We start from the raw sequence: 24,441 nt of genomic DNA on the forward strand, positions 1-24,441 counted from the left end.
AGAATGGATCAAAATGTAATATTAGCCTCCTTCACTTCAGGGGCATAGATGACTTCAGTTCAAAGAAAATGAGTAGAAATAAAGCCTTTTTTGAGTTTCCTACTGAAAGAGTATCTGAGAGGTGTTGATCCCATCTAGAAAAGAGAAACAAACCCCCTTGCGTGGCACAGCCAGTCACCCTTGCCTGCCCATAAAAGAGGGTCACAGAAGAAGAAAAACTAAACTAAATCACTGAATCACCCAGGACTTTCATTGAGAAGAAAATTCCTGAACTCTATGCTCACATAGAAAGTGCTGACATATATGCAGGATTGTGTTGCCAGAAGCACCTTTATAAATGCCGTCTCATGTACTCTGTCTTGGGTGACAATTAGATCTCTTTCTTCTCAGCACACTCATAACAATAGTTCATGTCAGTGAGCACTTCCTATGTTCCAGGCACTGAACTAAGCCTTTGTAAATATTAGCTCACACTGTCCTAACTTGCAACCCTATGTGGCAGGCATTCTCATTCCCATTGTCTAGAGAAAATCTGAGCTTCGAGGAAGTTCACTGGAAGTCAGAGATGGGGCCAGGATAGGAAGTGATAGGTTGACTCCAGTGAGCAGAGTTGGTTCTGATCTCACACCCAGGCAGTCAGTAATGTTTGGACAGTCTGCCTGTCCAGCTTGGTATTGGGTGTTAAGAATCCTATATAATAAAAGGCTAATATGCAAATCAACCGAACAGTGGAATGACTAGTCGCTATGATGCGCACTGACTACCAGGGGGCAGACGCTCAGTGGAGGAGCTGCCCCCTGGTGGTCAGTGCACTCCCACAGAGGGAGCGCCACTCAGCCAGAAGCCCAGAAGCCAGGCGTATGGGCCTAAGCCATCAGTTGGACATCCCCCGAGGGCTTCCAGACTGTGAGAGGGTGCAGGCTGGGCTGAGAGACCCTCTCCCCCCAGCCCCCGTGAACCAATTTTCTGCACTGGGCCTCTAGTATAATAATAAAGACAAACAGGAACCCTGCCCTTTTATAACTTTCTCTCTCACATGGGAAGTAGACACAACTACCAAAACTAAACCAGTTTCCAACAGGGCTGTCCCTGAGTTTTCTGTTTTTAATAGAACTAGGTAATTGCAGAGACATTAGCCTTCAGCTCTTAGACCAGATTTGAGAGCAAGTCACAGACAGAAGGAACAAATAAGACAGCTTCTTGGGAGAATTTTAGTCATTAACTGTAAACATGTGATCAGATTTATAAGATAAATAAATGTATAGTTGACTTTCAGATGAATTATTATTAACCAGAGGAACAAGTGAGATTTTTCTAGCAACAATGACCTCAAGAAAAGGCCTCCTTTGAGATGCAAACATGATAAGCATGGCCTGCATAAGTTCCCGAAGGAATTCTGAAATCCAGCAGTGGCCTCCTGCAGAGACCACATCTGACTGAGTACAGGAACAAATTGTACCTGAGACACATCTTCTCATAGGTCCACTCATTTTAAGTTGCTGGAGTGAACTTTTTCTTCCAGCAGGATAAAAATCTGGTAAAAGAATTCTTCATTAAGCTCTTCCCTAAATGTGGTAACCCATCCGCAAAGCCCAGAACAAGCCACCCTTGTTAAGTGGAAACAGATAACGGGCTGGCAGACAGTGTTGCCCCTTCTCCCTTCTCTCCCCTGAAAAACAATTAAAACAAAGTGTTAGAGCCAGCACAGAGGGACGGAGCTCAGTGCTTGCCTCATCTCCAGGGAATCAAGTTCTAAAAAAGATGTGATGTGTGTTTTGAATGTTACATGACTTTTTGTCCCATAAATGCTCAGTGGTCAGAATGACAACCCCAGGTAACTAACTTTTAAAATAAAAGAAATCTTAGCTGCCATCTGGCTGCCCATCACAAGCCTTTGCACTATTAATTGGTATTGGTAGCTCATGTATGTAAAGTGCTGTATCCGGCACTGGGGAGACACAATGAGGAAGACAGGACGTGCCTGTGTCCTGATGCCATGGCAGGGAGATAACGCAGGTGACAAGAGCAACTCAGCAGCTGGGAAGAGGCTGACATGTTTTGATACGTATTGAATTTGAAGTGCTTTAAGGATAACCAAATACAACTGCCCACTAGACCCTTAGGAATGTGGACTGAGGTTCAAGAGAGAGAGACAGAAGGGTGTCCCTGCCTAATGGGGAGGGGAGGTGGGAGGAGGAAGGGGAGAGAGATTTAGAATCAGAAGTTGCCTTCGTGAAGATGATGATTTGAAGTAGAAGAGGTGGCTATGGTAGAGTGAGAGAAGGGAAAGGAGGGAAGAGGTCCTTGGGCATCCTCGAGGCTGAAGGGACAGGGTAGGGAAACTAAGCAGCAAAAGGAACAGAGACATGAGTAGCAGGAGAGACTCATAGAATATAGTGTCTTTTTTTTTTTCAAATCAAAAAGAACATTTTAGTATGAAGGGAAAGAGACTAATTAAAAATTACAGGTCAGGTACAAGTCTCACATTGTCTCATATATATAACTTTACACTAAGCTGAACAACCACCCTAGGGAAGACATCAGCTGTCAGCATCATCGTCAAGATCACATTCTATGGAAAAGTATCTGAGACTCAAAAAGGTGACGTCCCTGGCGTTATAGCAGTAGAACGTGGCAGAACTGATGTTCAGACCCAAGTCTGTCTGACCCCAATGCCATGTCTTTCTCGCTGCACCATGGGTGTCGGTGGACAAAGAGCATCACATGGCCCCGGAAGCAGAAGAAGATGAGAACTAACCCAGCTGCTCAATTTGGTGTCATGGTGACCTTGCAGGAAGCTTGGTCAAGTCCCGGTGGGGAAGCCAGCTCGCACCAGGAAGAGTGAGCATTAGAACATAGACTGCCCTCCTGAGCCATTTGAAGTGCAAGGAGCAGATTCTGGGGTGTCGGGAAGGTTTGGGGATTAGAACTGCATCTGTGAGGGCCCTCCAGGCCGGGATCAGCTGCAGGAGACATTGTTAGAATCATTTGACCACTTCCCCCCCGCCCCCAAAGCAGTGATGGAATTGTGAGTCAGGGCACAACAGTGCTAGTGGACAGAGCAAAGCAGGCCACCTCCTGAGGACATGACTGAGAAAGCAGCTGCCAGAGATAGGTAGGAGGAAATTCACTGCTGGGAAGTAGCTATGGAAACCCTCAACCCTGAGTTGCTACCCTGAGTTTTAGAATGTTTTAATTTTGCAACAAAAGCTTACCTGGCTTTGGGATGGCACTGTATTCACATACACCATAATATTAAAATAAAAGTCACCTATTTCATAGCTAACGCTGCTGTGCATGCTTCCTCCTAGACATGTCACCGATGGGCTCTTAAAAGGGACAGATGCAGCCGAGGCCGCACAGTACGTGGCCATGGAGAAGGCCACCGCCGCAGAAGTCCTGGCGTCCCAGCCCCTCCACGGCGCAGCAGTCCCTCGAGACGTGAAGTCGGAAGTGGTGCCCTTGACGGTTCACCATGCACAGAGCTCTCCTGTGGTCACTCAGCCCTCCCAGCTCTCCTCCGCCCCACCCAACCCTGCCCAGCACCCGACCAGCCCTCCGACTGTCACACAGGAAGTGACCTCAGCTCCCCAGTCATCACAGGCAACTCAGTCTCCACAGGCACCCATGAATGGCTCCTCCATGCAGAGTTTGTTCATTGAGGAAATCCACAGTGTGAGTGCCAGGAACAGGGCGGTGTCTATTGAGGTAGAGTCCTAATTTCATTTTTTGTAGCCCCATAGAGGAGTGTAACTCATGGTCTTTCCCTGGAAGAATTTACAGCCTGGCAGTAGAGATAGTCCATATATGTATCCGAGTTATATTTTTTTTGACAATGTGTTTATATATATACTAGAGGCCTGGTGCACAAAATTCATGCAGGGGGGGTGCCCTCAGCCCAGCCTGCACCCTCTCCAATCTGGGACCCCTCGGGGGATGTCCAACTGCCAGTTTAGGCCCAATCCTGGGGCAGTCAGAGATCCCTCTCACAATCCTGGACCGCTAGCTCCTAATCACTCACCTGCCTGCCTGCCTGGTTGCCCCCAACTGCCCCCGTCTGCTGGCCTGGTCACCCCTCACAGTCCCCCCACTGGCCTGGTTGCCCCATGCAGCTTGCTTGTTCAGTCGTTTGGTCAACCTTCACTAACCTCCCTGCCAGCCTGGTTGTAGGCAGCCATGTCCATGTTGTGAGGGCACGATGGTCAATTTGCATATTACCTCTTTATTACATACGATATGATGTCCTAAGAAATGTATGCACACTTTGAATGATTGTAAAGTCAGTGTTTATTAACATACAGTTCATTTTCAATTTTTAAAAGAATCTACAGAAATGAGTAATTTTTTTGTCAATGCCTGTTTTCAATATGATGATCATTCTTGCCCAAGCACTGCTGATGACACAAAGCAATAGAACTGCAAACATCAAGAATCATTTCATGTGGTATTTGTGTGCCCTGAAGTCATCAACTGTTGCTGACTTTGTACCATAAACAGGTCATCTAAGTAATCTCACCCCCTCCCCTTTTTCAAAGTAAGAAAATGTGGTCCAGTAGCCATATAGCAAGTCTTTGACAGAAGTGGAACCAAGACATGGGATTCTTAGCTCCTAGTGAGTGTTTTGGTGTTTATTTCTGTTTGTTTGAACATCTCTACGATGAAAGCTCAATTTAGAAAACAAAAACTTGGTTATGGATACTTACCTAGGATAGCATGTCTGTGTCCCATTTTATTTACTGTTGGTGGAAGTATTTGGTAAGTGCTCAGTCATCGTTTAATGAATGAATTTGATTTCTGAGCTTGCTGCAATATGAATGAGTGTCACGTGCTTAAATGCAGCCCATTTAGCTATAGAAGAGGCAGCAGAGAGCAGGTTTGTCTGATTTGCCAGGTGTCCCGCAGCACATAACCCAGAGCGTTATTTTGCCAACACTTTAACTATGTTACACCTCCTCCCACCCAACAGGAAGTCTCTAAACAATTAATTAGCTTTTCCCTCTGTTTTAAACAACTTTCTTCACCTGCTCTTTTCCTTCAGAAAGCGGAAAGGAAATGGGAAGAGAAAAGACAAAATCTGGACCACTATAATGGGAAAGAGTTTGAGAAGCTCCTGGAAGAAGCTCAGGCCAATATCATGAAGTCAATTCCAAACCTAGAGATGCCCCCAGCCTCGGGCCCAAAGCCCAAGGGCGATGCTCCGGGGGACAGGCTGGAACTCTCAGGTAAGGTGCTGGCAGCTGCCACTGGCTGCCTTCGGGTCAGGGTGGGGCCAAGCTCTCACTTCTTAAGAATTCTATAAAATTGAAAAATTGGGAGAACCAATCTCTCAGGTGTCCCTAGAACTTCACTACTACTTTGAAACCAGAACTATAGCCATAGTGGGACGCTGTTCTATGTTAAGATGCTAGAACAATGCCCAATAAGGGAACTTTTAGATTCCCCAGCTTCTGCATTTCCTGTGAATTCATGACACTTCCCAGCACCAGCTGGGCGAGTATGAGGCCTGCATCCAAAGCAGGAGTTTTTCATATGCTGCGGAAAAAAAAGGCCAGCTTTTATGAGCTCCCAGGGGGATAATTGCTTGTAAGATGAAATTGTATTTTTTAAATCGAAATTATTAAATTGTAAATTTAACCAACTGAACTATGGAAGTTAAGCCTCAATATGTCAGTAATAATATAAAATAACTTTTTAAAAACTCAGCCTACTAAGTTTCTAAGCTATTACAAGCCTTGTGCTTTATTCTGATATTAAAATTATATGACGCCGAAACCGGTTTGGCTCAGTGGGTAGAGCGTCGGCCTGCGGACTGAGAGGTCCCAGGTTCGATCCCGGTCAAGGGCATGTGCCTTGGTTGCAGGCACATCCCCAGTGCAGGAGGCGGCTGATCGATGTTTCTCTCTCATCGATGTTTCTAGCTCTCTGTCTCTCTCCCTTCCTCTCTGTGAAAAATCAATAAAATATATTTAAAAAATAAAATAAAATAAAATAAAATTATATGACATCTAGCCTGGCCAGGTGGCTCAGTTGGTTGGAAGGCCATCCCATACACCAAAAGATTGAGGGTTTGATTCCCTGGTTAGGATACTTATGGAAGGCAACCAATCGATATTTCTCTCTCACATCAATGTTTCTCTCTCCCTTCTCTCTCTAAAAAAAATCAATAAAAATTCTTGAGTTAGGATGAGGATTAAAAAAAAAAATTATGTGACATCATTGTTTACTTGTGGCCCAATGTGTCACACTAAATGAATGAGACCTTGTCCAGCAACTAAAATTAATTTGCAATGGAATCGCCATCTTGACTTGTCAAGGAAATTTATAACCACAGTTTAACCACTGTAACACTCCAGGTTTTCATTCCACAAAGCTGCTCTAAAGCTCCACTCACTGAAAGTCTCCCCCTCAGTCTGTGCTAAGAGGGGTTTTTGATCTATTTCCCTACCTGCCAGTTGTGAGAGGCCTGGCGAGGCCCCTGGAGGGTCAGGCACACAGACCAGAGAGGAAAGGGCCCAGGTCTGCTCTCACCACCACGGCGTTTCTCCCAAAGTTCCCATGGAGAATTTCTAATAAATAACATGATCTTCCTCATTGCAGCTCTCTCTTTCCTAATTCAGCTCTCCCTATTATTAATTTTTGTCATAGAGTCTCCTTTGATGTTTTAGAATTACAAATAAATTATAAATTTAGAATGAGATGGTAGAAAGGAGGGGGGAGTAGGAATTGGATGACAGAAGGTGAAGAGATTAGCCAGAAAACATGTATGCATAACCCATAGACACAGACAACAGTGTGGTGATGGCCAGGGGGAAGGGGGACAGGTTGGGTGGAGGTGGGCAAAGGGGGGATATTGGGGACGTCCGTAATAGTGCCAACAATAAAAATAAAATAAAAAAAGAAAATGTTATATATTTAGAATGATAAATAAATTATAATTGTTCCTTCTCCTGCTTGTACAATAAAAATAGTAACAATACATTTTGTTAACCTCATTTGGGATTTTTATTCTTTCAGATTTAAAAAAAGTTTGCATAAATTATATTTTTAATTACTCCCCAAAGTATCTTCACTCAGTTAAAATGTTCTTACTGTTGTTGTTTTCTTTTTTAACACATGGCCTGGTTTCTTGTCAAAAAGAGTCTACTAATGTCCAGGCCACTAGAAGTGGGTGAGGGTATCATCCATTCTCTGTAAACTTTGATTTCTATTATTCTTTTTTTATTTGTCATGGATGTTATTTTTGTCTACTAATGGGGCAAAATTCTAAGCTAAGGGTTTTAAAAAATCATTTGTATTCCCTTTTGGGTGAATTGTCTGCCTATATATAATGGGGAAGGATGGATAGCTCCCAAAAATATTAATGGAAAATTTGGGGAATGGTGGCCTCAGTCAATGGTAAAGCAAAAGTCTTCACAAAGGCAGATGTTAAAAAGCATCAAGGAAGACTTTATTCAAGACTATTGCCAAGAGGAGAGAGACTGACTCAGCTCTGAGTGCAGCAGGCGGGATTCCTGCGAAAGGCAGGCCAAGGACCTAAATATCAGGGTGGGGAACGAAGAACTTGTCAGATATCAAGAATGGGGGATTCTTGTTGACTGGATTCTTTGCTAAAGCTCGGCTCAGCAGATCAAGGTCAGGGCTAGTGAGAAGAGGGCCGAGAGGAGCTTGAATAAGTTGCTCAAAGAGGGAGTCTGTCATCATACCTGAGAGGAGAGACCTGGGTCGGCCAGCCTATGTTGAGGCATGTGGCCCGGTAGCTGTGAGTTTGACATGCTTGCGAGAGGGACCCAACCTGGAGGTGACCATCCCAAGGCCAGGCTGCTGGCATATCAACCAGCACAGCCCCGATGCTGCGGGGCCCTGTAACCCAGCACCCCCGTGCATGAGACAGGAACTGTCCACCATGAATAATCACTGACATGTCACCCTCATGATTTCCCGAGTCTGTCACAACTTTATTTTTTTTGAATATATTTTTATTGACTTCAGAGAGGAAGGGAGAGGGAGACTGAGAGAAACATCAATGGTGAGAGAGAATCATTAATTGTCTGCCTCCTGCCCACCCCACACTGGCGATTGAGCCCACAACCTGGGCATGTGCCCTGCTGAGGAATCGAACCCTAACCTCCTGGTTCATAGGTCGATGCTCAACCACTGAGCCACCAGTTGGGCAAGTCTGTCACCACTATAAATGGGATCGTGTCAAGCATTCTAAAGAACTCTGTCTCTGCTCAGAAAAGACAAGCACTCCAGTCCCTAGAGCAGTGATGGCGAACCTTTTGAGCTCGGCGTGTCAGCATTTTGAAAAACCCTAACTTAACTCTGGTGCTATGTCACATATAGAAATTTTTTGATATTTGCAACCATAGTAAAACAAAGATTTATATTTTTGATATTTATTTTATATATTTAAATGCCCTTTAACAAAGAAAAATCAACCAAAAAAATGAGTTCGCGTGTCATAGGTTCACCATCACTACCCTAGAGAGAGTTGGGAAAAGCCCAGCTATAAGTGCAGACCCTGAATTTCTGGTTCTACCACTTTAGAGAACTGCTGGGCAGTGTTTGTAAAGGGCTGAAGTGGGGAAGGTTGGGGAAGGGCTTTGCAATGAGGCTGTTTTCCTGAGCATTTTCCTGGGGAAGGCTGAGTAGATGTCAATACTAACAATTCTCTCTCTACTGCATTTGCTGTCTGTTCTTTAGCAGAGAGCCTTTTCCAAGCCCATAACCAGGACCAAAGCCCCCACTTTCCCCGTGATTTTGTTCTCTGTTCCCATGTGCTTCCCAGTTTCCCTCTGCCCCTTCCTTGGCCATATTCTACTCTAACACACCCCTGCCCAGTGCCTCCTCCGAAGGCTGTTTTTCGCCTGGGGGTTGGGGGCTTTGGAGACCATGCAGGGCTCTGCATTTGCCTTTAGGTCTGATTTGCCTTTACATCTCTCCAAGTAGCTTTTTTTGTTTAATAATGACAGCTAATAGTTGCATAACATTTATCATAAGCCAGTAAGCACTGTGCTTTATGCATAGTAAGTCATTTAATCCTCAGGGCACCCCAGTGGTCAGGTGCTTGTTATAATACTCATTTAACAGACAAGAAATCCAAGGCAGAGGGGTTAATTAGCTTGTGAAAGATCTTTCCAGGATTTCAAGTCAGTTGGGCTGCAGGGTTTTTACATTAATTTTTGCACGATGGAGAGAATAGAGAAAATTTTGCATCAGAATGTATCAAGGTTATAGGAATACACTGGACTTTTGAGCGTCATCTTGAAAGGAGATGATTGTGCAGTGGCACACTGTCTTACAGAAGACTCTCCAAGCTCCGAGCAGGACTTGGACAGGTTGGGGGGCAAGTCCCCACCCCCTCCTCCCCCGCCCCCGAGACGGAGCTACCTGCCAGGATCCGGGCTCACCACCACCAGGACTGGCGACGTGGTCTACACCAGCAGGAAGGAGAACACCACCACTAAGGTCAGATGGGTCAAGGCCTGGCAAACTGGTCTCTGGGTTCATATGATTCCCTTAGACAAGGTCATGTCTGCTCTCATTTAGAACATAGAAAGCACTGAGGCAGAGAAGAGAAGCAGAGAATCAAATAAAACTGGAAGGGCAGGAAGTACCACAGATGGATAAATGTCAGCCCGTGTTACTGGACTGGATGCAGCAACACTAGTTTTATCCTTACTTGACTTTTAGCTGCAATGACGTGAAATGCAAATCATAAGCTACTTCCCCAGCAGGTCATCGTGAGATTGAAAATAAGGGTAGCAGAGGGAAGCAAAAGAAAGGCCACCTTACAATGATAACTGGGATGCGCTAACATGGTTGAGGGCATCCGTACACAGAGATGCTTAATGAGCTTCAGCTTGCATGGCACATGGCATGTTTTATCTTTTATGTTCAATGTAAAATTCAAGTTTCAAGGGAAGATAGTATGGGAGGACCTTTCTTACAGGCACTGCATGGTGAGGAGTTACAATTTTATTATAATTCTTCAATCCGTTCACCAAAATGGTAGCTTACATGAACAAAAACCTAAACGAAATGCAAGTGGACAAAATAGCCCTTCAACTCAATTTGAAGAGCCAGGAAGTCAGTTTAGTAGGCAGTGAGGGAACACGAGGTCCTCTGTGGTCGCTCCCTCTTTTTGCCAGACCTGGGGGTGTTCAGCCAACATCTGTGGCTTGAATCTTCCATAGGCAAGCAGTGAAGATGCAGGACCAAGCCTGCAGGCTAGAGCCACAAAGTGCCCAGCAGAGGAGCCTGCTTCAGCGTGGACTCCATCCCCACCTCCAGTCACTACCTGCTCCTCAAAGGACGAGGAGGAGGAAGAAGAAGGAGACAAAATCATGGCAGAACTCCAGGTATGTGGATGCAGTGACTGACCGTGGCTCCTTGCTCTTCCCATCAGGGACTCCGCCTACATCTCTCACAGACTCCTTGGCTAGAGAAGGCTGGCCTTGGCCTTCACTGGGCTCTCAGCACACCTTTAGGATGTGTATAAGGAATGACCATTCCATGGAACAACTCAGGAAGTTTACACAAAAAATCAACTGCAAGCTTTCCTAGCTCTGGCTGGTAGAATTTACTTTTCTTCCTTTCAGTGTTGATAGTCTCTGTTTCCCTTAAAAAAATAATTTAAAAGGAAATCAGAAACACTGGCCATGGTATCTCTTGATAAGAACTGCTGAACCCCTACTTCAGGCGGGGTCCTGTAACTTGGCCTTGATATTTAGAATGACTGAACTTGAGTCATGTGGCCTCCTTCACTCCATACAAGGTTCCCACTCAATGTCAGTTTCATCTTTTCAAATAGTCTCAAAAGCCAAATAGTCTTTATCATTTTCCTTGCCTATTTAAGAAATTGTTATTTATTTTTAGATTTTTATTTGTAACTAATTACCACAGTCTGCTCTTAGGATTAAAGATGGGGTGCATGGGCTATACCCAAAACTGATCCCACATTCAGATTGTGGAAGTGAATCTGCCCTGCATATACGTTCTAAGAACTTGACTAACTGAAGACATATGCATAATGCTTAGACCAAAGTCTGTTCATAGAGTATTTCATTTTGACCCATTTGGTTCTTCAGATGGTAAGATCACAACTTTCTTGGAGCTCCAAAACATGTTACTTTTCACCAGTGTACCCATGGTTGTGTGCAGGCCCACAACCATAGATCTGCATCCTGCATTTGGAATAGGGAGAGCTTTCAAAGCATGTCATTTCCCCTGCTGCTGTCCTACTCTGCTTTCCGTGGTAATGCCCGCTAAAGAGGAGCTGCTTGGATTTTGTAGGGAACACAGGGCTGCTGGTTGATGGTCACATGCACGAGCCTTTCGAGCCTCACTAAAACTCACAGACTGGACTGGGACATCCCCTCCACCAATCAGATTACGCACAAGTTTTTAGAATGGCTGGAGAATTTCATTCATAGGAATCACAGATTTATAAAGTTAGCAACTCATGAAACAGCTGGGAGCAGGGAGGCATCCATCACCCAGTTATCCAATGAGGACCCTCAGGCTGTTGACCCTGGCATGTCAAGCCTACTTGTCGCTGGGATTGGTGCATGTCCTAAGATGTGTAGGCAGATCCTAGGGCCATTCATTGTAGCATCTGGCCCCAAATTAGGGTGTGAATGGGTCATGGCCTGGTTTGATTCAAATGGTGACAGAGCACTAGATCATTGTAAATCTGTACACGGTGAACAATTACTAATAAGCCAAGAAGTGGAGAGTGTTAGTCTTGTGAATAATCCTGCACTAGCCTCCTAAGAAAATTAATATATTTGTTCTAGCCACTTAGAGCCCATCACTTGAGAATATTTCCCTCCATCGAAGTCTGAGTATCTTCGATGCTTTCTTCACCTGGAAGCTTTACAAAAGCGGTGTATCTGGCTTCTTGTTGTATTATTGGTGGTTAGGTGCTAGTGGTGAGTACGTGCTCTAACCCTAACTTAACCAAACCCAGCCATCCTGCTGGGGTAGGGACCCAACCTGCTGCTCAGAAAGTTGGCCAGTGGCTCTGGTTAGACAGCCCTCATCCCCACGGCAGGACGAGGAGCGTAACTGTGGAGCAACTTTCATGCTCCTGTCAACAGGCACCATCAGAAACCACAGGCTCCAAAGTCCAGGGTCTCACAGCCCAACAGCGATGGCAAGTGGCCTTCGTGAGCGGAGCCCTGGGCAGCTCTGGGCCAACAAGGAGGGTGCCGGAGCGGCGGGAGCAGGGAATCCGCAGAGAGTGGAAAGCCGGCTGGGGAGAGTCCTGGGCATCAGCTCCGTTCTTACTTGGACCATCGATGAGACGTTCACTTGGGGAGGGCATGGGTTATTCTTTCTGCCTGCAGTTATTTCTAGATGATAGTACTTGACATTAAGGAAATATGAAAGAATTGTTTGAGATGATTCATTTAAATAAGTAGATTTTAATCCTGGCTGGCTGTTAGAATTACATAAGAAAAATTTTTTTAAAGTCCTACAGCCCAGAGATTCAGATTTAATTTTCTCTGGGTGAGCCCTGGGTAATAGTATTTTTTAAACCAGGTGATGTGTTGAAAACCTCTGATTTCAAGAAACCTGGGTTCTTGGGTTACTGTGTCTCCTGCTCTCACCATCACCCTGCCGCTCCCCTCTGCCCTGCAGACATAGCCTGTGCTTCCTCTCCTGGCTCCGTGCTCACATGAGCTGGTGTGGCTACTAAAACCAGGACAGTTTTCAGAAACAAGTCTAGGCCTCAGGCAGTTCCGAGGCCACTCAGAATGCCATGGTGCTGAACAGCACCACTTTCTCAGTGAGCCTCAGAACACCTCGGAGCACGGAGTCCATGTTACTATTGCAGACAATGAATTGGCAAGCATTACTTTTATTTAAAGGTTTAAGGGTTTTTAATATCTTGTGCCCTTTTTCTATAGCTTCAATAAAGAAATTGAGTCTGGTAAAAAAAAATAATAATCAAGAAAAAAGAAAGAAAAGATGGCTTCTTGGTTGTTGTTTTTTTTTCATTAATTCATTTACATATTCAATATTTTTGAAAGGTCAAAACAAGAAGCCCTACTAAGCGCAAACCAAATTCACCCTGGACCGGAAGAAAGGGTGTTCTCTGCAAGGGCTGTGTCCTTTTATCTTGCTGTGGCCCAGAAATCAAGAGGCCTTGGCCCCAGGCTCCGTCCTCTCACCAGCTCTGTGGGCCTGAGGCCAGAAGGGAAGCAGGTTTTCAAGGTGCTGCCTTCCATCCGGCCCTGGTGTGACCTGCGTGCAGGACAGGGCTGCGGTCTCCACACTCTAGATTGATTCCCTACCTGCCTGTCTCCTCCTTCCTCCTCGATACACAGAATCCTGTTAACCTCAGTATTTTAATTCCATAGGCATTCCAGAAGTGTTCCTTTATGGATGTAAATTCAAACAGTCATGCTGAGCAGTCCCGGGCTGACAGTCACGCTAAAGACAGTAGGCCGGGGGCCACAGTCTCACCCAAGGAGAAGAAGGTAACGTGGCAATTACACTCTGCCACGCGGTCGGACAGCCCTTCTTTCCTTGCTCTGACACTAACCGCTCCTGCGCTTGTCCTTCTGTGCCCTCTCTTTTCCTCTCGCCTTTAAAAAGACAATGAACTGAGACACCGCTTTGCATTTAATTCAGAGATAACTGGCTGAGGTTTTCTGAGCAGATGCATTGTTTCCGTGCACAGCGTTCAATAGTATGTGCAGAATTGAGGCATTATCTTCACAAACTAAAGAATATACATCTTTCAAGATTGTCTAGAATGACTCTTACAGACATAAAAAAGAAACACCAACCAAGTTTGTAGCACTTTTTCTTATTTTTCACCTATCTCCTGGACCAAAGCATCTATATTAAAAATCAGTGAAAGTCGTAGATTCCAGGAAGGAAGCTTGGGGCAGAGCTGCACACCTGAGGCTGTCCTCAGGTGGATGCTCATGGAAACACACACATGTATCTGCACACATGTGTAAAGATGCCCAGCAGAATTCTCTTATATTACAAATTCTCAAAGTAGACCTTGCAGGATAAGAAGTTCAGTATAGTTTTAGTGCTAATATACTTTGTGGCGTTCAAATGGCTTCAAAACAGATGTCCAGGCTCTGGAACAAAAGTTCATTGTCATGACCTCAGTACTTTAGGGAGAGGATGTAAGCCTGAGTGTTTGAACTTCAACATTAAGTTAGACCTGGAACTTTTATGAATTTTTGGCAAGAGAGCCATCTTATTTGAATGAAGTCGCTGTCTAAATGTCAGGCTAGAACAGTGGTTCTCAACCTTCCTAATGCCGTGACCCTTTAATACAGTTCCTCATGTTGTGGTGACTCCCAACCATAAAATTATTTTCGTTGCTACTTCATAACTGTAATTTTGCTACTGTTATGAATCGTAATGTAAATATCTGATATGCAGGATGTATTTTCATTGTTACAAATTGAACATAATTAAAGCATAGTGATTAATCACAAAAACAATATGTAATTATATATGTGTTTTCCGATGGTCTTAGGTGACCCCTGTGAAAGGGTCGTTCAGCCCCCAAAGGGGTCTCGACCCACAGATTGAGAACCGCTGGTATAGAAAGTTTATTATGATCAACTCAAGTCCTAACATGTCTCACCAGAACGTATATTTCAGAATTCAGAGGTTCTAGTTGCCCTTAAATGAAGTCAAACATCTCGGCTAGCACATTGTGAGTCCAAGTGGGCACCGCAGTCCATCTGCACATAAGCTCAGTGAGGAGCTAAACCAGGGGTCCTCAAACTTTTTAAACAGGGGGCCAGTTCACTGTCCCTCAGACCATTGGAGGGCCGGACTATAGTTTTAAAAAAAACTATGAACAAATTCCTATGCACACTGCACATATCTTATTTTGAAGTAAAAAAACAAAACGGGAACAAATACAATATTTGTATTTGCATGTGGCCCGCGGGCCGTAGTTTGAGGACCCCTGAGCTAAAGGGTCACGAAATCGAAAGTTATTCTAATACAACCCTTCAAGAGACACAGCCCGGTGCCTGCAGCCCCCTGCCTACTCCTCCCTGGCTCACAGCCAGCAGAGAGCCCTGTGTACAATGAGTCTGCCACAAGAAGCCAGTAACCAGGCGACATGCGATCTCCCGGTACATCACGGGAGGTTATGAGATTATTGTTGATAAATCTTTCTCATGAAGAGAACCTCCTACTAATTTGGATTGAATCCATGGCAGTCATATTGGAAATATATTGTTTTTTCAGTCTCTGGAATCCTCTTATGTGGCCTTATTAAGACCAGGCCATGGAAGACCCTAGCGCATTTGAGTTATAGGGCATATTTGGGCCAATGGGACTGTTTTTGTCTAAAACACTGGAAACTGGGAACTTCTTGAAGATCCCTCTGGAGAAGATTATTGTCTCATTGTAGAATTTTGCTAATTGCCTTGAAATTTGCATGAGATGTTTTGTCCAGCAATTACAAACCCATATCCCAATCATCTCTTTTATCTCAATCAGGGGTCCATCGGCTAATAATAAGCAGGTCTGTCTTGAGTGCCCAACACTGGGTTTAATCACAAGTGCTTATTCTAGATAATTATACTGAGTAGGTTGATCTGCTCCATAATATCAGTATCAGACTTGTATTTGAGTAGTATATACAATGTGGGTTTCAGACTTGTCCCCAAATTGTTGTCATTAACCTCTTCCTGGGCTACTCATCTCCTTTTCTATACCTCTTAAAATATTTCTTCTGTCATCAGAAAGCATTAGCCTAGTTCTTGACATTTATGCAGTAGTCCTATAATTCTGTCTCTAATTCTGGTTTATTGCCTGTATGTGTATTGAGCCTGCTTCACCAGTTGTCTGAACAATCCAAATCTCAGAGCCCATAAGTAGATATTAATGAGGCTTAATTATTCAATCTTGACTATCTAAGAAATCATTGTGAGATTACCTATGACAGTTGTGACCATGCTACTCTGAATAAATTTAATGCACTTGCTTTGATACACCCATTCTTTTTTCTAGCCCAGTGACAAAAATGATAGGCCATGTGAAACCTAAGCTTGGCAACTTTATCTTAGTGACCTTCCATTGGAGTATTCCTGCTACTCCATCTGTCTTACAATGCGTGTCTCACATGGTGGCATTCCAAATATTTCATGATGGGTATGACTGGGATCCTGACCAATCAGAACAGAGAGCAGGTCTACCCCCAGCACCTGGGCCAGCAGAACATCAGCTGTGCAGGTGTCTTCTTTAGATCACATGGCTGTTCCTTCCCTGATTCAAGGATAAATTCTTCCGCAGGTCCTAATGTGCTAGCTCCATAGATGGAATTGAAACCTTGGGCCCAAGCCTCCTTTCTTTTTCTTAAAACCTTCTACTTGTTGTATTCATTGTTTAATCATCTAAATGTAAAATCCCACAAAAGATATTATGTCATTCGACTACAGCAGCTGAGTCATTCATTGCACTTGTTTGGGGGCCTCCTGGGGGTGAGGGGAAGTTGAACTGGTGTTGTTGGCTAATGCACCTCGTACCTTGTGCGATCTTTCCATGTGACTTACAGGGAGTCTGTGGTTTGTGTATTATCCCTTAACCTGTATGAACATTCTTTCCATTTTTAACCAGGGTGGTAGGACTGCTCTGGGTTGACTTTGGCGGGGTCCTGGGTTACTGTGCTTTGTTACGCTGTCGTTGCTGTAACCAAACAACCTCGTTGGGATTATGTCCCATCCTACTAAACTCACCTCTTCCTCTTGGGCTTCTGCAACAAGAAGAAAGGACAGAAGTGCCCTGGAAATGACAGGGCATGGTTAGTGTGAGCATTGTGACAGGGCCCAGGCTACTGGGACAGCCATGCGGGGAAGGGCGCACTTCCCCGGGGAGCCCTCTCCATTCCGGGTCCTCCATGCTGGGCTCTTCTGGTCGGAACCTCGGTGAGAGCCTCGGGATGTCTCTTTGCTCTGCATCAGACTGTATAGAGAATAAAATCTTAATCATGATGTGCCAGTCACAATCCTAGCCTCAGATATCTGTTTTGTAAATGTTTAGATGATATTTTAGCAGCATTATCACACTGAATTTGGATTTGATCATCTTGGTGTGATTACTTTGAAGGCTATTTTGACACTTTCCTTGGCAAGTGCAAGTACAAACTGCGAGTATATTTCAATCTGTCATTTGAAAAAGAATGTTGTTTTTTTAAATCTCAAAGTCCTACACCCTACCAGTGCAGATGTCCTTGGAGGACACTTTCCATAAACAAAACTGATAGGACTGAAATAACTAGCTGGAAGGGACATGAACAATCTGCTGGTCTAGTGCCTCAGTTTATAAGCAAGAACACTGAGGCCCAGAGAAGTGGAGGAGCTTGCCTAAAGTGACACGATTAAGTGGCAGGCAGAAGACGTTGACTCTGCCTGCTGACGTAGTGTGCTTTCTGCAAGGCCACCCCATGCTGGTTTCCGCTTCCGCCAAGCTTACTGTCAGATGTTGAAAAGAGGACGTTTCCTACAGAATCAGTCTCTTTATTCTCTTCGTTGCTCCCCCACCAGTTTTGAATTTCTTGAGATATTTTGCTAATTGAGATTTTCATCTTATGCAAACACAGGGCATTTTTGGAAGTTGGCGAACAAAACAGCCCAAGGTAAACAGAGCTATAGGCTTTGGACCGGTGTGTAACAAATGTGGTTGGCCCGCATGTTTTGGAAATGTAATTAAAGGAACAATTTAGTTATAGTCCACTGTGGGAGGAGGTGTGGTTTTGTGGAGTAACATGTCCTACACTATCCTACCAGAATTTGGAATTTTTCCATGAAGACGTACGGAAATCTGATGTTGAATATGAAAATGGCCCCCAAATGGAATCCCGAAAGGTGAGTTCCCCGTCCGTGTTCCAGCCGATACCATGCAGATTAATTAGCCTCCTTTGCAGATCCATTTCTGATTAACGCATGTCATTTCCCTCCTCCACTCTCCCTCGCAGGTCACCTCAGGGGCTCCTACACATAGTGACCGTCCCAAGTGGGAAAGAGGAGTGGAGAATAGTATTTCTCAAGAACATCAGAATATAAAACTGACATCAAGAACATCAGATATTCTTGATGCCTCAAGAACATCAGAATATAAAACTGACATCTTAATGAAGGAAAATCCCATACCCAATAAGAGTTTACTTAGAGACAGTAGAAATTATTCCCAGAAAAATGTGTCTAAGGTCAATTCCAGTTTCCCTGGCACCAATTTGTTAGAAGATGAAATAAGCAAAGGGCCTAAAATCTCAGGACTGCAGGGCCCTCCATCTGACCCTGAGAACCAGAAGATGAATTATGAAAAGACAAAAGAGATGAGTCAACGAGATCAAGAAAATGCAGATAGATGTCACCTACTCTCTCCCAGTAGGTCAACTGAATTGAGTATTTGTGATGTCAAAACTCAAGATCAAGAAGTTCCTGTGACAGAGTTTGGCCAAGTTGTGCTAAGACCCAAGGGGGCTTGGCATGCTAATAATGGGAAGCCTAATGAGGACAGAGAATCAACCCCAAGTTCTCCCACTGAGGAAAGTGCACCCACAGACAACATCGCCTTCATGATTACCAGAACTGCGGTCCAGGTTCTCTCCAGCGGGGAGGTCCGGGATATAGTGAGCAAGAAGGGAGAAGATGTACAGACGGTGAATATTGATGCCAAAAAAGAGATGACTTCCCAACAAGAAGGGACTGAAAATGAAGAGCCAGTTGTGTGCCTAGACAAGAAACCAGTCATCATCATTTTTGACGAGCCCATGGACATCCGATCTGCATATAAGAGACTTTCAACCATATTTGAGGAGTGCGATGAGGAATTAGAGAGAATGATGACAGAGGAAAAGATAGAAGAGGAGGAAGAGGAGGAAAATGGAGACACTGTGGTCCAGAATAACACTTCCCAAAAGTTCCAGAAGGTTGTGCCAGGCCCCTGCTCAGGACTGCAGGCTGAGAGCCGATTGCAGCCACACTCCCTCTCAGGAGACACCGGAGTGTCAGGAGGACAGGGAATGAATAAGGCTGAGCTGACCACGAGCGGCCGAGCAGATTCTCCAAGTTCAGAAAGCAAGTGTGATGCGGCATATGACCAGTTGGAAAGCCCCAAGAAAAAGTTCAAGTTCAAATTCCCTAAAAAGCAACTCGCCGCTCTCACTCAGGCAATTCGCACAGGAACCAAGACGGGGAAGAAGACCTTGCAGGTGGTGGTCTACGAAGAGGAGGAAGAGGACGGCACTTTGAAGCAGCACAAAGAAGCCAAGCGATTCGAAATCACTCAGTCTTCTCCACCCGAAGACACCCCCCAAAACAGGCTCCGGAGACAGGGGCTGCCCTGTCTGGAGAACACATCTTCCATTTCCAGAACTGATGAGATTAGAAATAACACCTACAGAACACTGGACAGCCTGGAGCAGACCATCAAACAGCTGGAAAACACGATCAGCGAAATGAGTCCAAAAGCCCTCGTTGATACCTCATGTTCTCCCAACAGAGATTCTGTTGCCAGCTCGTCCCACATAGCCCGGGAGGCCTCTCCCGGAGCCTTGCTAGTTCTGGAAGAAGCTCCCACTGCCCTAGAGCCCCCCTCATCAATACCTTCAGCTTCACGTAAGGTATCTTGGTCTGATGGAAAATGAAAAGACCCAGCTGCTTTCCTAAATCTGCCATAATCACCACTAGCAAAAGGTGTCTTGTGATTGACTTGCTTCCTTTCAGGTGGCTCATTTATTATGTTTTATTTATTTTTTTGTCTGTTCGCCTTGATACTTTTCTCTCACACTTTCTCCCTCCCCTTCAAAACAACAACAACTGGGTGTCTAACAGCTAATTGACTCTGGTTTTACCTCTGTTGCTGATTGGTGTTGGGTAAGCGCAAGGATGCCGAGTCATCCGTTTGCCGTTAAAGTGATTGCTCTGATACTCACATTAAAATCCGTTTGATCAGTAGTGGAGCAGTTTATTCTGTTTGATTCTTGGAATTAACCCCGTGGTGTCTTCTGATGTCCGTCTCCCAGATCTGTTCTGCATGTAGGGCTGTGGCTTCTCACATTGAGCTCCTCAGCACACGGTGGGCCGGCCTCGGTGATAATCCACTCACGTGCTTCCCTTGTCTCCCCCCTCTCGCTCTTCTTCCCCACAGGCCCCGGCGGGGACCCCGCAGACCAGCAGGATGCCAGTCCCCATGAGCTCCAAGAATAGACCCGGAAGCCTGGACAAGCCCGGCAAGCAGACCAAACTGCAGGATCCCCGCCAATATCGTCAGGTAGTTTTACCTTAAAACCAGTTTTGGATGGACACTCTTACAGTGGTGAAGCAAGTCGCTGACTTAGTTTATACCAAACATTGTGTTTTTCTTTGTAAGCTATGGTTTGTGTAGACTTCCTGGATCTGGGGCATGAAGAAAGTCTAAAAACCTTTGTTTGTTGAACTTTTCTCCACGCTTTTGCATGCCTGCAATAAAACATCGTTTACTTTGTGAGTCCCAAGTTTAGCCATTAACACAAGCTGCCACACCGGTTGGCTTTTCTTTGGCGAATGTAGTGGTTCATCAGGACGCCCTGAGAAACCGAGTCAGACAAACCTGTCGTTGAACTGTCCTGAAAGTCGCCCCCACTAACGTCTATGTTGATTGCACTGCATTAGAGGCACATTAACACTCCACGTCCCACCCTCACCCCTTCATAACCCAGACGCATGGCTGACCCAGCCCCAGACCCCAGACATGGTCTCCTTTCTTCCTTTGTGCATCCTCTGCTCTGTACTTTGGGGTTTTCTCCCAGGCCCAGTACAGCACAATGAGACTTAGCTCAGGCCTTGAACTGGTTTGGTTGGGGTGGATGCCTTTTATTGAATTATTCTCAGAAGGGCTGTGTTGCCAGACCCTGTGCAACGATCGTGTTACCAACTTTCTGACAAACTGTCTCCGCCGTCTTTATTTGCAGGCTAATGGAAGTGCTAAGAAAGCTGGTGGGGACTGTAAGCCTGCTTTCCCCTCCTTACCTGCTTCTAAGATCCCAGCCCTTTCTCCCAGCTCTGGGAAAAGCGGCTCTCTGCCCTCTTCTAGCGGTGACAGCTCTAACTTCCCTAACCCGGCTGCTTCTAAACCACCGGTTACTTCTAACCCTCTCAGCCCCCAAACAGGACGATCCGCCTCCTCGGCCTCCCTCATCCCCTCTGTCTCTAACGGCTCCTTAAAGTTTCAGAGCCCCACTCACACAGGTAAAGGTCACCATCTCTCATTCTCACTGCAGACTCCCAATGGCCGAGCAGCCCCTCCCTCTTGCTCCCCCTCCCCCCCCCTCCCCCGCCTCCCCCACTTCACTGAACCAAGGTGCCAGGAGCATCAGGACCATCCATACTCCCAGCCTCACCAGCTACAAGGCACAGAATGGAAGTTCCAGCAAAGCCACCCCATTCACAGCAAAGGAAACCTCTTAAAGGCCACACCCTATCAGGCACAAGTTGGAGTTACATTTAAAAATTTAGAAAAAAAAAATGTAACAGTCTTTTAACAACTGTTTTCGCAGGAGAATGTAACATATTGCTGTACTGTTTGAGGCTTCATGCTAAGTATGTGCTAAATACTGGATTAATAGATTTCAGTAAAGCTTGTTTGACTTGGTTTTTATTTTTTAGTTGTTGCTATTGTAATTACATAGTGTTAACTGTCTGTATTCAACACCTGTTCAATGAAGTAAGCATGTGTTACAGAAAGAGTATGGTGAGAGAGAAGGGTATGTGTGTGAGGCAGGAAAAAATGTATTGAGCATGTAAAACATGTATGATTCCAGAATTTTAGTATGTTTTGTATAAAAATATTTTTCATTACGGAGACTAGAAGTGAACAGAGAAATACGCAAGTGCGACTATACAAATTGTAAAAGAGATACTATAATATTTCCTTTTATTTTAGTGTTATTTAGCTTTATTACAGATTTCTATTTTTGTCAAAACTTCATGGTTCCTTTCAAGATCTTTTTTGCCAAAACATTTTGATACTATAGCATTGTACATTTGAAAGTAGTGTCTAGACAACAGGCCAACCCAGGGTCATATGTAGAAAGCAATTTATCAAACCAATTGCACTGCCATGAAAATTATGTATAATAATTTGCCAGCCCAAGCAAGCTAGTTTTCTTTGCATTTCTTTCTTCTTCTTCTTCTTCTTTTTTCTTTTTAACATATTGGGATTCTCTTGTTGTTTTCTTTGCAGTATCTAACCCCTTCCTTTGTTTTCTGAGACCTGGCAACCCACACTATTACAGTACATTGTGGATTTTGAAGTGTACACTCCTGTACTGTTCTGTAAACTGAAAAACTTTTGTAAATATATAAATAGACATAAAAACACTATATGTGACAGCACATAGAGTAGTTTTCCCACACCAAAGTTAATTTTTATGCATGCTTTACAACTATATATTGGGATGGGCAGAAATGGGACTCTCCATACATTTTTAAAAAGTAACAAGTTTGCACAGCTAGAGTGTTTTTGTAAATAACTGTATTTGTATAACACAGTCATGTAATATACAGAACTATAAGCAGAGACTTTGCAAAACTAATAAAGGGCTGCATGCTTATTATTTTTTGTACCTTGTTACTATAGCTGCGTCCTAGGCAAAGAATGAAACGGAACTGTTACCAAGGGAAATGGTTTGGGCTTTGAGGGTTTATCAGGGACATGTAAGCAGCCTCAAACCTGTGTTCTGAAAGCTCTATTTCTCCGAAAACTCTGAGGTGACTCATGACGAGGTGTTATGAATTCACTGTGAGTGTGGTGCCTTCCGACGTGACCTGCTGACTCTCTTCTCGGAGGCTCACCGAGGTTCGGCTGACAGAAAGCAAACCTGGGCACAGCCTCCACCTTCATTTCCAGAGAGGCTCTTCCGACCGGCTTTTTCCTGTTTGAATTCCAGGAGAAGTAAGCTGAAATAAACGGTCCTTATCACTAGGATGTGTTTTGTTTTGTTTGTTTGAGTTCTTAATTTTAAACAAATATAACTAACAAAGGGAAATATAACTAACATTACACTTAGTTTTCCTTTAAAAAATAGGGATAAAGGTTCGTGAAAATAATGCCCAGATTACTAATGGACTGACACACTGATAAACTTTTGTAAATCTATAAATAGACACAATATATAAATAGACTGTTCTTGTTAGGACAGTCTCAGGAACCTGCTTATCATTACTTGTTGCCTCCAAAATGTTTAACTTGGTGGTTTCATGTAAAGTGCAATATTTCTTATTACTTTAGCACCCGGTGGTAGTGTTTACAAGCTTCGGGCTGCTGAGCTGGCATGCCTTCACCAGAAATATTTTACCCTGTCTCTACTCATTATAGTAACTATAATCACATGTTTGACGTATGTAACACTCAGGAAAGTTGCCTTAAACCTTTTAGGTATCAGAGGTTCCAACATTTCAGTTGCCTCCTGGAACCAACTCAACAGCTGCAATATGCTAAAGTAGATGGAACGGGTACTGCACGCCCATGCATTTGCTCCTGTGTATGAGCTGCTGAGACTCTGGGTCAGCAGCTAAAGAACAGATTGTGGCTCATGCTTTCAATGCAACTTCAGACCTCCCAGAGCTCTGGCAGGACATACATGTGAGGACCAGTTTCAACCCTTGTAATGAAGGAACGGACAGGGACAGTTCTGGGGGGGGGGGGGGGGGGGGGACGACTCAACGTGGCCCCTGACAGACCCAGCGAGGCGCTGCCTGCCTCCTCAGGAAGTTGGAGGGGAAACCATCATCATTGGAGGGGCTGGACCCGGTGTGCACAGCTGCCTGCCACACTTAAAAAGGCACCTCGGTTCCTTTAGCAGCTCAGGTGGGTGATGTTAGACAGGCGGCGGCTGGATTTTCAGGTTTTTGTTAAAATACTATTAGTAGCGTCTCTCTACATTATCTTTTAAGTTCATCATTCAACTAACAAATTATTATATCGGGAAAAGGTTCTTAAATAAACCACGGAGGCTTCTCCGATCCATTCTACAGTCCGTAATCGGGGCCACCGGCTGGTGCTGCAGCCTTGGGCATGTCCCGGTTTGCCCATCAGTAACGGAGAATAGTAAAGGAACCTAGGACTGATGAGAGGATTAAATGAGAAGCACAGAAAATTCCCAAGACGGAGTCCGGCGCATACCACACACTCGGGAAGGGTTGGTTAGGATTGTGGTCGCCTTCATCACTTCTGCAAGGATGGACCTTCAGAGGCTCCCGTGGGGCGGGGGTGGCACAAACAGGCCTGCGGAGGAGCCAGACGCGGAGATGTTTCGCGCTGGCGCTGGGCTCTTGCAGGTGCAACACAGAACGGTCAATAGTGTTGCCACATGGAGGAGGCCGCTCTCCTTTTAATGCTGCTTGTGACTGGAATTCTTTCCAAAGTAAAACAAAGACTTACATGGATTTGGGGCAGAGCCAC

General features: G+C 44.8%; 1 protein-coding gene across 1 annotated transcript in view; it reads left to right on the forward strand.

Annotated features, from left to right (window-relative positions):
- KIAA1217 (KIAA1217 ortholog) overlaps nucleotides 1-22,962 on the forward strand; it is a 306,068-nt gene extending 283,106 nt beyond the window's left edge. The window contains 10 exon segments of the mRNA XM_070432834.1: nucleotides 3,312-3,708; nucleotides 5,039-5,222; nucleotides 9,287-9,468; nucleotides 10,197-10,361; nucleotides 13,368-13,487; nucleotides 17,784-17,861; nucleotides 17,972-19,621; nucleotides 20,149-20,271; nucleotides 20,951-21,301; nucleotides 21,303-22,962. Of these exon segments, the coding sequence (XP_070288935.1) occupies nucleotides 3,312-3,708; nucleotides 5,039-5,222; nucleotides 9,287-9,468; nucleotides 10,197-10,361; nucleotides 13,368-13,487; nucleotides 17,784-17,861; nucleotides 17,972-19,621; nucleotides 20,149-20,271; nucleotides 20,951-21,301; nucleotides 21,303-21,446 (3,394 nt within the window). The 3' untranslated portion in view covers nucleotides 21,447-22,962.
- The last annotated feature ends 1,479 nt before the right edge of the window (nucleotides 22,963-24,441 follow it).

Source organism: Myotis yumanensis, unplaced genomic scaffold, assembly GCF_028538775.1.
Source record: "Myotis yumanensis isolate MYYU_CA2020_CCGP unplaced genomic scaffold, mMyoYum1.0.hap1 SCAF_1, whole genome shotgun sequence".
In the NCBI taxonomy this organism is placed as follows: Eukaryota; Metazoa; Chordata; class Mammalia; order Chiroptera; family Vespertilionidae; genus Myotis; species Myotis yumanensis.